Below are 14,394 nucleotides of genomic sequence, written 5' to 3'. Positions count from 1 at the left end.
ACAAACTTTTGAACGTTCATGCGGGTTAGCGCAACAACTTTGTGTTAGAATAGCTAGAGGTTCTATTCCTGTCACGACCTCTTGCGAAAAAAATATTTTTTTAAATGATGCAATAAAGGTAAAATAAGACAGGCAATGTCAAAAAAGAAGTATTACGACCGTAGACATTGTTTCTTATTTCTGGCGTTGATCATTATTTCGACGGTTAAAACAACGAAAAACAAATATATGATGATTTTTCATTGCAGTAAGTATAGTGAATTATTTTCTAAAAAAAGGCATAAAAGTAACCTAAAAGTTGGTTAACGATATATTTTTTTTCCTTTTTTGCAGTATTTTTTTGTTTTCTTGTCGTATATTAGTTTATAAAATAGTAAATAATTACGTTTTTGCAGTGCGCTGACAAGGAGTGCATGGTTTCAAACCCAAAAGTTTTTTCTGTTTTCACTAATGTAATTTCCATTTCTTTACATAAATATTTCTGTTTAAAAGCGTTCGGTAACAATGTACTGTATAAACCACTGCGTCAGGGAAACATATTTTGTTTTAATGTCATGGTACGACACTCGTTGCCAAAGGAATGTCAGCTACCAGATCCCTCGCTTGACGACGAAAGAAAATTGAAGAGAGCTTTGTAGCATAAAGATGCAATTCCAAGTTGAGTGATGAGATGATAAACTCTGTTTTCTTGTAGCGAGTACCAAGCTTCTGTACAGCATTGCACAAGACAACCTAAAATCTTTGACGTAAAATACATGTTCCCTTTTATTAATTTGCCTGCGAACTAATCACCGGCAACCTGCCCCCGAGATCATTTGTATGAAAAATGCTTTCAAATTTGTTAAATGCCTATAGTTTCGGTTACTGCACAACAAACATTCTGAACATACAATTTAAAACTCTATAGCCAACTATTAAAAATATAAATGATACCGTGTGGTACATTTCTAAAATACTGCAAAAAAGTAAACCCTTACCGCCAAATCCAAAAAAATATTAAATACAACTTCGAAGTTTCTTCTGATACCAATGTTTTCCCCGTCGAAACCCCTTTTTTGTCTTTCCATGTTTAAAATTGAAAAAATTACGGACAAAGTAGATGCAACATTTGCATCTAATTTAGTGTTTTATTTAATAGTGTTTTAAATAACATTTAATGAATAAAAAGTGTAACAGTGGCGTCACAAACCAGATAAAACGTCACAAATATCTAAACAATGGCATTTTTGTGAAATTTGAAACTAATTATGTGGGGTAACCTTATTTACAACCGCAAAGGTTTGGTAATTGGTATAAATAAATAAAATGTAACACATGAATCCTGTTTATGTAAAGCGTTTTATGTAAATCAACATATGTCACCTAGTCTAGTTTTAGTGAAACAAAAGTTGTTCATAGGTAATTCTTGTGATGACCCATTAACAGCAGTTTGACGGCTTTTGTGTTTCGAAATGTTTATGATATTTTACATGGATGTCCCCTTTCATTCCGACTATAAACTTCGAAAAATATCTTTGTTCTTATGATTTGACAAATATTTTATTTTCCAATATTAAAATGAGTGGGTTTTTATTTGATGTTTAGAGCGATAAAGATTGGGATATCTACACACAAAATTGACAAAACAGAATTGTAAAACCGAAGTGAATAAGTTAAGCAACTGATCCAAGTAAAGTAGCAGTGGATGGACATGACTCATTATAATTGTGGAACAGCGGTTTACAGTCTTTTTGTAGTAAGAAACCCCCTTTTTAGTCATCAATTCTTTAAACCTCCGCGTACATATGCAAACCCTTTTTGAGAAATTCCAGGTTTGGAACTGTTCTAGGAATGTATCTGCTGGACAGTACTCAATTTGCTTTACGGAAACGAACACAACAGCACAAACGAAAAGAAAAAAATGCGCAAACGGTGCACTGCCTGCAGAAAAAACACAACTCGCACGAAATTACAACGTATAACAAAACAAAGTAAAACAGATAGCAGCAGTCAGCTTAAACGTCCGCAACCAGGAATTTCGTTGGTGGATTTCATGGGCAGAACCTGTATCGCCTTGGCCTTGCGTTTCGACATCGACGGTGATAGGAAGCGTTTCAATTTTCTTCGTGTTTATGCTCGAAGTATTAAATATTTGTATGACTGTATCCTTTCCTACGTGAAATCCAGGCTCAGCCGATTTTACAACAAAGACGGTGGATGTGGTAACAGGAAGTATCTCTCGATGTGTTTTTTTTCGTTTAGAGGTGCCTGTACCTAATACAACAAAGCAAACTTAAACTTTATGAAAATGTTCAACACATATGGTAATTTATAACATGCTATTGGTTTTAACATTTTAACAAATTTTCTTTAACTGGGGTGAGTTGCAATATTTTGTTACCTTTTACGCTGTCAGTTTTGTCGTCATCGGAATTATTGTCTTCGCCACTGCTTTCGCCCGAATTTTCGTCGTCGCATTCGTCTTCATCATCACAAGGTGGCGATAAAGAACCTCGAAAATTTGACCGTGTTACAAAATACGGAATCTCGCGAAGGGCTGGTGGAATCGAGTCCTCCCCGTGCGGCAAAAGCAAAGCCTAGAAACGAAAAACAACGTTGTTATGAAGGAAAGGTTTCCAAACAAGAAAATAACAAAACCTATCCAGCACTGTCGGCAATCAGACAGTGACTTTCACGTGGCATACTAAGTTTTCCCCACCTTGGAGCTTAGACGAAGATTTTCTACAGCTTTCTGCATTCTGGGATGCAAACCAGTCACTCTCATCTCTGGGTTGTTCTGCTGACCTTCTAAACCTTTTGACGCAACTCTTTCGTTGTATCTAAGGAGAAAATGGTTTGATTGTCGATCTTCGAAACTGAGTATTGTTATCAGTATTCTTCACCGAACTATGCCGAAACCCTACACAATCTTTTTTCGTGACAATAAATCGAACCAGGTGCATTTTTTAACGTAAAGCGTATTTACAATTGTACAACGGGATGACATGGGCAAAGCGGTTGACGTGGGGTGTTTGCTTAGTAAAGCTGGGGTTAATTCCCCTGCGTGATTTGCTCGGAACTCGGGGGCCAGATACTTTGATGTCCATTCGGACGCGAAATGATCGTTGCGTCAGCGTGTGCCCTGGCATGGGGTCATCCGATTAGTTTTTTTTCAAATCTTTTTGAATATTTGTTTTATTTCTCAATAGTTTTGCCGTTCTTATGAAACACCGCCTATATCGATTTGTTACACTGGTGTAGATTGCGCTAACCGCCATCCTTTTAAATAGGCACTTCGCCTTGCAAAGACGATTTCCATTGTAAAGTTTACAACAATGTCAGTGTCGCCATACATAATAAATAACAACCAAAACTAATCAACGATTAAAAAGAAACTTACAACCTTATGCTAAACCACTCTCTCGAAAATAATTGCTAATAAACAAAAAAATCCTGCAATTTGTTTCGGCGCAAACGAGTAAATATTGTCAAACAAGGTTACCAAAGGACAGACAACAAAAACACGCATACTCCATACTCTCGTTATTAACCAATTAATCGTACTTGATAAACAAGCGACATCCATTTCTTGCAGTGGCATGCAAAAATCGGATTCCATATATGTGCATGTTTAGTTGTAATTACCATTCGTGGAATGCAAAAAATCTCAACAGTAAGTATAATTTGCGCTGAGCCAGTAAGTCAGCGGGGGCTGAAAGCGTTACACATAATCTTCTGATCTTTTGCAGTAAACACAACTCAAATAACCATAACCAAAGCCCATCAATCTAATGCACAAGTCCCGGCCAATCGCGCTTTGTTCTATCGGCTAGTCACACTCACCTATCAGCTATGTTGTTTCCGTCCCAGCAAGACTCATGCTTTGCAACTTGAAATGCGTAAGGATCGATGTTATCACAAAGCTTGTCCGGAAGTGTCAAGAAAAAGTTGATTGAAAGATTAAGCTGGTTGGCAAACCTGCATGCAAAAATTGATTTGAGTAAAATTGGCCTTAGCCCCCATTACCACAAATCTATAGGCCTTTTGTAAACTGTCTTTTAATCACTCCTGGTGTTTGTGGTAGAATATATATTTTGTAAAGAAATATTTGTTACCAAAAGAATGTGATGGCTATCAGTTAAGGGTGTGAGGCTATAAAATTTCAAACAGGGCGTTTGATTATGATTAAACCAGCGTTTCCGCTTCAAAGTAGCACTTGATACCGATAGCTAGTAATTAGACTACTGTCTGTCCCACGAAATTAAATATCCCACGACTGCAATGACCCAAGTAAAAGGCAACCTTTTCGTGGTAAAGTTTGTTTCATTTGATGTTTATGCATAATGTACGTTTCTCATTTCAACGTCAAAAAATTTGATTGGCAGTGATAGTAAGCATAAACGAACGTTTCAAAAAAACAGTTGTTAAGTGGGATGTGGATGAGCTTCTACTGTTACACGATGTTGGCACAGCCACTTGACACTTACGATCTGTGCAGTTACTTCCTGGCGAGAATCAAACATTTACGAGATCTGCGCAACTACTTTCCTGGTGGGAATGGGTCGTTATCTATTGTTACCAAAGTGCGAAGTAACACGAGATAATTGCAATGACCCCAAAATATGGTTAAGATAACGTGCGGTTTGGAGCGGCAACATTCGCGCAAATGTTTTGCCAACGACGACCAGTTTTGTTCTCACACGAAACTAAAGATGTAACACGGGCCACAAAGCAGGCAGTTGAGAAGGTGTCGACTTCGCACTTATTTTAAATGACGCGATGTAGGAGTTGAGTCATTATTGTGCGATGCATACATTGTGTGTCCCGATGGGTATCACGCGAAACATCTCCACTAAACGGTGTGAATTATCCAGTGAATTACCACGGGTGTCCCAGCAGATTTCCCAAAGTGTTGTGAACTTGCCAAATCTAAACGTTTTTGAGACATTACACTCAACTCGGAATTTTATATGTTGCGTCAATCGTTGCTGCAACAAAAGGTACAAAAGGAAAAAGGCTTATTTGTAATGCTAAAGTGTCAAATCTATTTTGTACAACAAGGGAATTAATGACTTAATAAAAGGTTTTATCGGGTATAAAGCGTTAATTGGCTGTCACAAAGACCTCTTCAGCGGTAAATAAAAAGACCACTTCAGACGGCGACTCGCGCGGCCATTCTTAGTCGCGCTGGCTTATTTACCTAGCCCATGTACTGCTCTTTGTGGCCTCACAAAAGCGTCAACACCGAAATAAAGGGCACGCGAAATTACTTTATCGGTTAACATTGGTGAGCTAAGTATGACTTTTAAAAGATAGAAAGCCTGTTTGAACAAAAGCTGTGAAATCAAAAGAAAACTCTTTTAGACGTTTCTTTTGCATCCAGGCATTTCATTTCCGCACTCCTAATTTAATTTTCTGATTTATATCCGTCGCGCAGGCGCACACGAAAAATTTGATGCTACCATTTCGCATGACCGACTGGTCAACATTGAAGTCTGCAGGCTGATTGTCTTGCTTGACGTTGAGCGAGCATGGACAACACAAACACAAAAAAGTTGGACTTTATCAATTTCATGCTTGGCAACTAACCCGTATCATGATAACGACGAACTCGATTTGCCTGTCCTCATTGTAAAATAATTGACAAGTGGGTCACAGCCTGACAGTGATGTTGGGGTAAAACTTTATTTTAAAACCCCAAAAAGTATTAAAAACCAAATTATTCAGAACCCGTTTTACTAAATACTGTGTGATACATAGTCTATAATTTTAAGCATATGTTGTAAAAGTTGCTTTTCGTTGTGCAAGGTTTATTTCACGTTTGCATTGTTAAGTTTTCTGTTCTGCTTATTGTCTTACAACCAAGGATGGGCATTTTACGTGCACAGTTTTTTTTCAGCAGAGATCAAACGCATAACACATGCGCTGACCATCACTTACTGTAACATCTTGGTCCGAAGCCGGCGATCAGGTATCCGGTGTGAACGCGAAACTTCGTCTATCTTGATTTCATCTTCATTCTCCACTTGACTCGAAACTTTTGTCACTGATACGCGCTTTGGCTGAGCAAGCTGCAAAACTTCGTGAGGGGGGCGAATACGAGGCCTAATACCGAAAGTTGTAGGGACAGTTCCGTGGATCGCAGATTCCACATTCCGATTCTGACGACCACGCTTTCCCCGACGAGTACGTTTGCGCTTCGAAAAGTTTGTGGTTTGTTTTCGAGAGTGACCTGCAATTACACAAATATGACGTAAGTTTACATCTTTACGTTAATGTTAAGAAAACTGACCTGATGAACGTTTATTTCTTGAGTTGCAACCAAGATCGCTGCTTGCCTAAAAACAAATTTGGCAAATTGTAAGCAAAGAAGCAGTTTAATTTTTATAAATAAGCAACTATGGGGACAGGACGTGTGTACAAAACAATCACATCGGCATTGTACACAAAAGTGTGTGTATATACCGATCGGATACTATCTAGCCGTTTTCACAATAAATATGTTGTTGGAAACACTTCAAAAGCCAAATGGCTTGAAACGCCTTGCGCGTGATGTCACAAATGGCAACATCAGAAGTCGCGCGTGGAAACGCCGCTCAGTAAGCAATGAACCGGAACGAGCATTTCCATCAAACAGTTGCGTTTCCTTCGATGGTAACCGACCGGAAAACAACAAAACGTACCTATTTACTATGTCAGTAATAGCTACTTCAAAACATGATCACTATAGAATTTGTTGGAAGTGAACGCGTCAAAAACAAATCCAAACAAAATTAACATGCAAAAATATCATTAGAAGCACCGACATGCTCGCATAGTACTTGTTTAACACTGCTATACATGTATAACACCCAATTTATGACAGGAAGTATCGACAACATCTTCATATCCCACAAACACCACTGACATATGTACTCGTCCGGTTCATCCGGTGATAGCAAATAAATCAAAAACCGGCAGGCGCAAGTATGTTCAGATTGTTGAAATCATAGCACAGCACAAAATTATATTTGCGCATTTTTCAGATTGTTTGTAAGGGACACAGTGCTTTGTGTCAACAAAATAATATGAATGCGTTTACCTTTAGAATCCTGGACCAGGCCGTTTGATTTAAACTTGCATTGGCAATTTCGTCGACCAAGACGTTGATTCCTGACTCGATATCGCTTCTTCTGTCGTTCATGATTTTTGCAGAAAACGTTAGTGCGCCAAGATAATGTTTCCAGTATGGATCGATCTCGGACATACCGACAAGACACCTAGCAATAGTCTTCATGTTGCTGCTTCACGAAAGACCAACTATACATACTACTTTACATGCCCTCGTTTTTTTATCTACAAAATTACAAATAACTAAAATCTTATACTTTGCGATAGCTTTTGTCCCCTATTGATGCGATTAAAAACTACACCTATGTCCACAAACAACCTGAATCTGAAATTGGAAAGCTCGGGAATTTGATTAGAAACTGTAAAACAACATAAACGTGCCGGAGTCATAAAGTTTAGTAGAACTTATGTTGAATTTTGTTTACACGGAAGCCAAAAAAGTTCTCATTTGACTATATTTCCGGTGGAAAAATGCCTGACCCATAACAAATACTCACCCTCTAATAACGTTCTTGCACAAACCAAGACAGGGCTTTATCAATGTAAGTCCGTAGCAATGAGAGCAGTATTCCATTTTCACCACTGCTTTCTTGCACTGTCGATTCTTAATTGAATTTTCAATCAACTTCAAAGAATCTTCTCCGGACTTTACAGCCTGAACACAACAAAACATATGTGCTAATTCGGCTCATGGACGTGTCCAATTTTAAAGGGTGTTCAAAATACCTCGTAAAATGCAAGTGAGTTGTTGAAGGTGGCAAATAAATGCTGACTTAATCGTTTAGGAAGATTTCCAAAATAAATGTTTTCCTGATACTCATTGAAAACGCAGGTGTAGTCATTCAAAAAACTTTGAGAGAGATTTCTTTTTATGTTGAGTATAAAGATGCTTTTGAATGTCCTAAAAAAATAACATGTATAAATATATGTATAAACATTGTAAGAATTGATTACTTGATTGGATAGCAATAATTCCTAATAGGTAATGCAAAATCTTAAGTCATGAATCAACACGGAACGAAACTATGGCACGATGACGCTGAAAGTTATGGAAAAATTCTAATTGACGAAGTAATGGTACAGAATCTGGCATATCACATGACACTAAAAGGTCGATGCAAAGCCGAAGACGTCTTCCTAAGGTTGTGAGGTTATGGCTTAGCGACCGATAGCCCACGACCTCTTGTCCAAGATTGACAAATGACCGCAGGTGAGCTGCACCGGCCTTCGTGTGGTACAATGAGGGATAAATATCATGTAACGGTATTGTACGAACAACGTATACTGCAGGTGCATGTCAATTGGCTGACCTTGGCTTAAGTAATGCAAACCACGTGTGTGTTTGGCAGCTTCGTAGCATGACGCTATCGGCATATACCACACAGCAAGATCACAATTCGATATGAGCTGTTCGTTGTGGCAGATGGCTTGGTAATCTCGACTTAATATTACCGTGCACGAATGAAGTCGGCAGGTGATCCATCACAAGCATGGTCGGTTTGGCCATCTGACTGGAGAACACGTGCGAACGCGCAAAGCTCATTTTGCCTTATCGGTGAGCATTCGCGCCCAGTCTTGTAATCAAAGCCTATCTCGCATGTAACGCCCGATAAAGGTGGTAACTCTAATCCCTGTAAACACTATTATCGACATAATAGGTGGCTGGTGGCTTGTTAAACGCATGGTCACCCTTTAAGCGAGGAACAATGGTTGGCGATGGTTACGGGGTAAACATTTAAGACGCTAATGCATGAAATGTTTCGTGATCGATTGTGAGCGGGAAACACAAGGAAGATGATGTTTGCAAATAAACCGTCGTTTTTTGGCTTGCTTAAGACCAAAACGCCTTGAGTGAACTTAACGTGATCGGGGTAATTTTGTTTTATCGCAGTGCTCATTCGCGTAAAGATTTCAACATGTGCGAAATTTGTCACCGCAGCAAGACGATCGCGACAACGATCTTACATGAACAAGAAGGGTTTCGGAAACCCATATGCGTAGGATTTCGAACGGATATCAAAGCAGATTTACAAACAATTCGAACGCAAGGCACAAACATTACCGGCTCAGCGCTGCTTGAATTTCGGAAGCCATGTTAAGCCGATTCGTCTGATAGCGAGCAAGATTAAGACTGCCGAAAAGCGATTTGGATAATATTTCCACTGCATCCCTGGACGACTCCTCAGGAAAGGCTTTGAGCAAATGTGCCTTTGTTTCGTTGTACTTTCGTGAGTTTAGGTTCTCAACATCACCTAAACATGCAAGAAAACAACAAGTTCATCATAATGCCTACATAAACCTATAGCATTCTGGACGCTTGTTGGTGTCGTCCATAACAAACTTCAATTATAACAAGCAAGCTTTACATTACGATGGTTTTAGACCAAACTTGGTCAAACTTTCACTCTTTTAAAGTGTTGTTAAAATTTAACAGTTAAATACTGATTTAATTCAAACACCCGGTCAGACCCTTCTCTCCAACACGTAAAAACAGATCATGGCAGTACACAAATTTACGCTTTGCAAATAATAACCTTAAAAACTTCTAAGGGCACAAACTTTTGCCAATAATTTTCGAGACATCAATCGCAAACACATCAAAGCATTTGACGAAAGAAACAAACATTTTAAGTCGCAACCGATAATAACATGCTCAGCGAAAATCTAACAATAGGAGGTTCGCTATTGATGAGGGTAGTGGGGCCGTTACAAGGGAACGAAAGCACCACATTGACACCGGGGATTTTATTTGAGTAATTATCGGATTTTTTAGATCTTCTAAATGTCAGCGACGGTCCGTTTGGGCATTTGCGGCTCTGTATGCTCGAACGCCTTTAAATCCCTCGAAGCCAGGTGTGCTACAAACTTGTCATTATTCGCGCCAGGACCAATTACGTCAGGTCGACCTCAAACGATTAACGAACAACTTGCTGCTGATAGCTGGTTAAAAGAAAACAAACAAGTGTCGAAGCACGGAATTCCTTTCAATTCTTCACAACAACAGTTTGACAAGTTATACAAAACGATCGCCACATCTCACACTCAGGGGCGAGAAATCGAATACAAATTAAAATTCAACGACGGAATTTATCCCACATCTATCCCAAAATGCTATGTTTAAACAGAATTTTAATATTTGTAAAAAAGAAGATTATGATTTGTACTCATCGCAACTTTAATCAAAAAGACCAGATCGACCAGATTAAAAATGTAAAAGCGGACTTAGAACTTCTACGCAACAACCGCTGTTTGGATAAGTCCACAGAAATGGTAACGAATGTTTGCTGCCTTCGTTTGCACAGACAACAGGAACGTTATTTACGGTTTATTTTCGACTCTCGTTAGTCAGTGCGAAATGTTGAGTTACATAGATTTTACGGAGCTTCGTGAAGTTCCTTGCGGGTTGACCCCAAACAAAGCTACCAAAACTCAGCATGGTCGAAAGCACGCGCGCGGAAGACCTTATTGATTGAACAAACACACTTAAAAAATGCTTCCCTAAAGCAAGCTCATATTAATGTTTAACGTTACCAGGCGCATGCCGATGCGGGCGTTTCAGCTAAGGCGTGTGTAATAACCCCACTGCTGTGTTCGCAGTAAGCCGATCCGGCTTTCGGTAACTGAAAACTGGTGGCTTTTTGCGGGCGGCGCTTTTTGCGTCCAAAATCAGCAGGAATGACCTTACAGCGCGAAGTGAGTAGTGGCTGCGTGCAAAAACCTTCCGCCCGTGAGAAGAACTTGTGGCGCCAGGCGAAATCCATCTAGTCGCGTTAAATGCCGCAACTGCTTCCAGAAGAGACAATAGTGTACTCCAATCGATCGCATGCACAAAGAGACTGGCGCTTAAAATCTTTCGAGTGTAAAACCTCGAAACTAGCGAGAAGAGCAACTGCGAACTTTAGCCTGTGTTTGTCGAAAACCTTGGGTTCATCTCCCGCCTGTTAATGGAATATGTTTCAGGCTTAGGAATCGAACTCTTAGTACCAAGCTTATTGGATCCAATCGCATTTGTTTGTGCACAATGTCGTAGGTTAAGTGTGCAAGCACGACAAATCCAATCGTCCGAATCAAAACATACTGGCACACGCCCAACAAAATGGTGCGTAAATGTTGATGCATCAATCCAACGAGAATCACATTTGCGTCAAATGTTTGATCCAAACGACTACTTGCAAGTGAAAATGTTCTAATAAAGACGATTGCTTGGATGCCTTGTCAGTTAATAGTGCCACTTCACGCCACAAAAACACTTCAAGCAGCTTTAAGCCCTTGAGTAGATTTGGTTTCATGTGGCAAGGTAAACCAGCCATTCACGGTCATGAAGCGTGTGTGGGGAGCACCATACCAAATTACGGATTGTTTCGTTACATCTCACATCGTCGTTAAACGCCTCTCTGCTGAGTCAAGCTTCAACAGGCGTCAGAAAATTTTAGTATTCAGGTGACAACCTGTCACGTTGTCCAATTTTTCATTGTATATTTCGTCTTCTTTCATACATACCTTCGAATTCGCGTATAAACGATGTCAACAGGTACTTGGTAGTGGCGAGTTTGGTTTTAATTGCATTTCTAAGATCCCGTTGCGATGCTTGCAGGTACTTTCGCTCCATGCCTGCCGTGCAGCAAGTCACGTGATCGATTGAACATATTCTTAAATCCTTGGCTAAAACAGAATATATAGGAACTGTAATGTGTTGTATACCATAAATTGCTTTAGGTTTAGAACTTTAGGGTCTAGGTTTGATAAAATTAACTGTCAGATCATGTACACCAAAGGCGTCATCGATCATGTACTGGCATTACACACAAACTATTTTGCAGCAAACTTAAACTACCACGAAATGGAAATCTGCTCTGCTAAGTTCGTCAATGGCGGCAATTAAGTTTAAATAACTGACAGACGCTGTTGGCAAACACAAAAATCAAATTTACAGATTACTGAGAAGCAGTGAAGGATTAACATATAAATCATCATTTGTTTTATGCAGTGCCGTGACATTGTGACGAACAAAGGCAACCCGTCACGGGGCAAATTATCACTTTCACGCTCGAGGATGACGAATTTTATGCACTTCACTTCCACAACTTTTCGCTGCGGCAATATTTCTATGACGACATGTAGCTTGCGGTGATATTCTGGTGTTTACTGTTGCGATTGTTAAAATAAACAAAACAGGTTGTGATCAAAAATCTGAAGTTACTACAATCCAACATCGACTAAATCTGACTGCGAATGTTATACACTGATATGGTTGTTCTTGGTATTCGTATTTAAGGCAAAAACAGTAAATGCGAAAGCGTAAAAGTAAACAGCAAGCACAAACCAAAAATTTAAACTTACCTTTTTTCGGCATGTGTGGAACCATTTTTAGTGCGCCCAGTTTTTTGGCCATGAAGGACCTTCGTACATCGCCACACGATGTCTCGCCAAATGCTTTGCAAATTCCCGAGACACACAGAATCGTCACACACATCAAAGTGAGTATGCGCACATACATGATTGTTCGCTTGTCAAATATTCCTCTGCGGACTTGAAATGTCAAAGACCAGCGAATGTATGGCACACAGCTAGTTGCGGAGTTAAAAACAGATTAAACTACGTCGTCATCACCAAACTTTTCTGATCTTTCAATGAAACTGTTCTTACGTCGGATTCCGGTTGGAAATATTACTCGCGCATAAACTCAAAATGCACCTAAAACTGTTCTCACAATGTCACATCAGCTAAAATTGGTTGCCGGGTATTTGTTGGTCTTGACTGTCAAGCACAGATGAACGCCTTATGAACAGGAAGGGAGAAAACAGCAAACGTCTGTAAACATAAAAGCCATAATGCTTCAAGCGTTAGCTGATAACATACTGTTTGTTATGACATGCACCAGTTGTGCTAACGGTTCCTTACACCTGTACATCGCGGCTTGTTGCGAGACTGTCTGAGGCCCTCAAAGCGAAACCAGCGGAAAAGAGAAAAAATCGGCTGGCCTTTGCCAGATCACTCGAACTGGAGTGCGAGGCGCGTTAGTGTTACGTCACAAGCAACCCTTTGACCGCATCTGACAAATTTGACTGCAGATTGGCAGTTAGTTCCATGCACTTCCAATGACAATTAGCGACAGGTTTTTTTACAGTAATGGAGGTTAAGTGCGTCTTCTGGCAGCACTTTTTTATTAAGACGCTGAACAAGGATACATTACCCTTAACAACACCCTCAATCCAGACAAAGACACTTTGACCTTGCTCGGGAAGTCGTGACTTTATCCGATTTTACTTAAGCCGGATCTTTTCAAACATTGTCTACCTGCCAACTTTAATTTGCCAGGATATTGGCAATAATTAACTGCCGTCTTTTGCACTGCAGTACGATGTAGTTTTGATGCCCATTTCTGTTGCGAATCTGTTGTAACCTTCCTGATTTCGGGCGAATCTTGGTCAGTTTAAATTGGTTACCAAGCTGTTGCATTTATCTGAAAATACTCAGTTTCGCCAAAAAATAGTCTCATCAATAATTCAACGATTTTCTATCGCTTTGCTCTACCAGCTAATCTTCAAGGGAACAAAATGTTTTGCACGTCTTACATTGCAACAAGCAAAGCTTTGTTTGGCTTGAAGTTTCTTGCTATTGAATTGATTCCCCAAAAAGCTGACCCATCTTACTGTCAAAATCGCTTGTCCCAGGTTATATTAATTTGACTGGTGGCGGAGTGCACGCGAAAAACGCCTGAGTGGGATCGATTGGGTGGAAGCGACCCAATTATCGAAGTTCGCATTGTCTCTAAGAAGAAATCAATATTGGCAACAGTGAAATACCCTTGAGTTAGTTGGAAGTTAAGCAAGGTCGTTGTACCCTTTTGTCTCATTAGTTCACCTTTTTACAAGACTATTACAAATATTAGCAGCAGATAGTAACTATCAAGTAACTATCCAATGCGCTACTCAACTGTTTAATGAGGTTAATGCAATAAAACTAAAACTCCTTTTACCTTACCGACAGTAGAAAGATAGGAAACGGTTTTGGGTCAACAAATATAGGCGGCTGGTGACTAACTGTGTCGGGACAAATGTTAGGAGCATGTTAGCAACAAATTTTATTGTCTAATCCCAAGTCGTGGAGTTAAGTCACGTACTCAACTTCAGACCAAATCAATTTATCGCCGCGTAACGTGCCCACGTAAAGATTGTGTTGTGATAAAACTACCTTTTTGGTAATAATTAATCCGAAATTTAGACCAGACTCGTAACTTAACCTTTTCTATTTTCTACATCCTTCGCGATGATAACCGCACAAGCGGTTAACAAGCAAGTTATC

At 39.6% G+C, this 14,394-nt stretch overlaps 1 protein-coding gene across 1 annotated transcript; it reads right to left on the bottom strand.

Annotated features, from left to right (window-relative positions):
• Positions 1-1,552: 1,552 nt before the first annotated feature.
• Positions 1,553-13,081, bottom strand: LOC145227587 (glypican-5-like). The gene is made up of 12 exons (XM_080092450.1): positions 12,430-13,081; positions 11,590-11,751; positions 9,152-9,341; positions 7,816-7,990; positions 7,587-7,744; positions 7,061-7,238; positions 6,272-6,317; positions 5,920-6,211; positions 3,823-3,957; positions 2,699-2,819; positions 2,381-2,576; positions 1,553-2,253 (listed from the first exon to the last, which is right to left on the bottom strand). The coding sequence occupies exons 1-12, from the start codon at positions 12,584-12,586 to the stop codon at positions 1,949-1,951; spliced, it is 2,115 nt and encodes a 704-aa protein (XP_079948576.1). The 5' UTR covers positions 12,587-13,081; the 3' UTR covers positions 1,553-1,948.
• Positions 13,082-14,394: the final 1,313 nt, after the last annotated feature.

The sequence above is a fragment of the Phallusia mammillata genome, chromosome 5 (genome assembly GCF_965637545.1).
Source record: "Phallusia mammillata chromosome 5, kaPhaMamm4.hap1.1, whole genome shotgun sequence".
NCBI lineage: Eukaryota > Metazoa > Chordata > Ascidiacea > Phlebobranchia > Ascidiidae > Phallusia > Phallusia mammillata.
The sequence above is the reverse complement of the archived record's forward strand: the minus strand, read 5'-3'. Positions and strand labels throughout refer to the sequence as shown.